Source organism: Dicentrarchus labrax, unplaced genomic scaffold, assembly GCF_905237075.1.
Source record: "Dicentrarchus labrax unplaced genomic scaffold, dlabrax2021, whole genome shotgun sequence".
Classification (NCBI taxonomy): Eukaryota; Metazoa; Chordata; class Actinopteri; family Moronidae; genus Dicentrarchus; species Dicentrarchus labrax.
Genome location: NW_026136721.1, coordinates 812304 through 815322, shown reverse-complemented (window position 1 = coordinate 815322; position 3019 = coordinate 812304). Strand labels below are relative to the sequence as shown.

Here is a 3019-nt window from a genome sequence, read left to right as displayed (position 1 = left end):
CTGAAAGAAACAAAAACAATATTAATTTACTTACAGAGCACCATGGGAGCCCTGAAAAGCAAGTGAAATTTTTTTTCCCTCTCATTATATTTTTTTTAAAATAAAAAAATAATAATCTTATTTGAAACCAGGAGAAAAACAGTTTTTTGGATGATAATTTTTCAAGAACTTCAATTATTTATTTTGAGTCTAAATGTTTGTTGGTTAATTCACCTATTGGATGAACCATTTATTGTTATTATTTAACTATTAGTTTTTTTAAACATTTATTTATTTATTATAATATGTTATTTTTGTATTTTACTCATTCATCTTCAGTAAGGTTCTTAATCATTTTGTTCTTAATTTTAAAAACACTTTGTCAATCATCCGCATGTACCATGGCCTGTGAAGTCTTCTTTATCCAGTGAGTTCTGAGTGGGATCAGTGATGTAACGTAACGCGATGCTGTTCTCTCTGACTGGACGCCCATTCTGAGATGAAGAAGAAAAGCAGTCAAATGTGTTTGTACATACTGAATGTTTATATTGTAAATATAACACAAAAAGAAAAGTTGTGTAAAATGTAAAATATGTTGGTTTCAGGTCACTGTCTACTTCTGCATTACATTTTTATTTCTTGTACTTTTTATCTGTGGTTTTTAATCTCAATCTACAGCAAAACAACTGAGAGAGAACAAGTGGCCAGAAAAATCAGTTATTGCAGTTCCTGTTTCAAACAAAGTGAATAGTCGACTCGCCAGCGACATGAACAAAGAAATGTTTAGTGTTAGAAATATACAGTAAGGGTCTCTAGCATTTCGAAACTGCCAGATACTAACTGTTGGGCAATTAGCATAATTAGCATTAATAAGCAAAATGACCAAATATCAGCCCACTGGGTTTTGAAATATGGGTACTTCTGGATTAAACGGCAATTTTGTATTTCAGCACTCCTAATTATTATAATAATTATATTGTCCTTATATGCTATATGCTAATTAATGCTAGTTATGCTAATTGTCCAACATATGCAAACCAGCATCTGGCAGTTTTTAAATGTTGGGGACCCATAATATAGACTTCTAACATGAAACATTGGGGTACTCAACATGTCTGGGTTTACTATGGGGAAATACTGGCTGCAAATAGACTGTGAAAGAGGTGTCTGTATACCGTGGCATTGCAGGGACGGTTGTCATGGTTACCCAGTCCTTTGTAAGGTAGCAGGTATTCGTCCGCATCGACCACATCCTCCATGTCATCTGAGCTGAGCAGGCGGGAGTAAAACCTGCTGTCTGTCGGACTGGGGAGGTCGCCCTGAGACAGGAGGCAGATCAATTCGAAATTTTACGGTAAACAAGTAACATGCAAATATATATATATATATATATATATATATATATATATATATATATATATATATATAAGATGTGATATTATATAATAATGCCAATAAAATAACAAACAGAAAAAAGTGCAAAAGACCTTACGTACAATGTTATAGTTAGATAAATAAAAAAAACTATCAAAATAAGACCAAAGTTGTGATAAACTAAAAATGTTCACAGAATCAGTCACTCTCTTTCCCACACACACTGTGTACCTGTATGACCAGGTATCTGGATGGATCTCTGGCCATTTTTGAGAACTCTGCTATCAGCTCTCTGAACCTGGGACGACTGGACGGGTCGATCATCCAACCTGGAGAGAGAGCAAACATTTCCTCAGCTGGACACCCAGGTGTTATTATCTAGGTGTCTGACTGTTATTGTCCAGGTGTCTGTTATTGTCCAGGTGTCTGTTATTGTCCAGGTGCACCCACTAGCACCATGGGTTGGCGATGTCAGTTGATTCATACTTTCAGACTGTAATATCTCAACAACTATTGGATGGATTGTGATAAAATGTGATTCAGGATGAACAACTATGATCGTCTGACTTCATCTGGTGCCATCATCAGATCAACATTTTATCCAATATTTGAACAAATACCTGCAAAAATAATCACACACTGGTTTACTTTGTGTTTAGTGATAATAAGTCAATGCTAGCATCCTAACTCACTAAACTAAGATAGATAACATGGGTATAATACCATTATACCTGCTAACATTTGCATTTAGCTACTAACATCAACCTAAACACACAAAGGTGCAAGCATGACTGCAGATTCTTGCTTCTTGTTGTGTATTGTGTCGTGTCCATGGCTCTTACATTTGACCATAATCATGTAGACATCGATGGTGCAGATGGGGGGTTGGGGTAGCCGCTCTCCTCTCTCCAGAACCGAGGCGATCTCACTGGCCGGGATGCCGTCGTATGGTTTGGAGCCAAACGTCATCAGCTCCCACACTGTCACACCTGCAGACCACAGAGCACTAAAACTGACTCACTGGTTCGTACAGTTGTATCAACACATGTCCAAAGAAAGAAAACTGCCATCAGAAGAGAAGGCTTACGTTGGAAGAATTCTGTCTGTTTGACCTATTTAATAGAACAATGTTTAATCTTCTAGACACAAAATGTGATGCTTTTACACAGCTGAGGTGAAGTTGTGTCAAAATCATTATTGTTATTGGGGGAAAAAGCTCTCTAGTTTGTTTGTTCTTCAAAACAATCATAATCGTCTTGCATTCTTTCTAATGGCCAGCAGGGGGCAACTCCATGGGATGCAATAAGAAGTTTGATAGTATTGCATCTTAGGGATAAATTAATTGACTTCCGACTTGATTTATTAGCTCAGTAAACAGTTTCCTAATGAGTTCATGGTCTCAAGTCATCTTCCATACAGCATGATAGTCATGCAGTGTATGACGTCCTTTGTCTGCCCAACAGCGTGGGAGAAGCAGTGATTTTTTTAAGGTGGAACTGCTTTATTCTGTGTTTTTAGCGGCTTTAAAAACACTGAAGGAATCCTAACCGGAAGAAGCTGACTGCAATGACGCAATGGTGGTGAAGACAACAACTCCCATGATCCCACGCTGCTTCACCACCTCATCAAGCTTTGTCTTTTGTTTGGATGTGAGAGACCCCCTAGT

At 37.4% G+C, this 3019-nt stretch overlaps 1 protein-coding gene across 1 annotated transcript in view; it reads right to left on the bottom strand.

Moving 5' to 3' along the window:
• Positions 1-3019, bottom strand: part of LOC127355198 (melanoma receptor tyrosine-protein kinase) — a 43227-nt gene that overhangs the window by 4758 nt on the left and 35450 nt on the right. The window contains exons 23-26 of the mRNA XM_051385820.1: positions 2196-2342; positions 1585-1682; positions 1155-1298; positions 380-473 (exon numbers count right to left, since the gene is read on the bottom strand). Of these exons, the coding sequence (XP_051241780.1) occupies positions 380-473; positions 1155-1298; positions 1585-1682; positions 2196-2342 (483 nt within the window). The remainder of the gene's footprint in view (positions 1-379; positions 474-1154; positions 1299-1584; positions 1683-2195; positions 2343-3019) is intronic.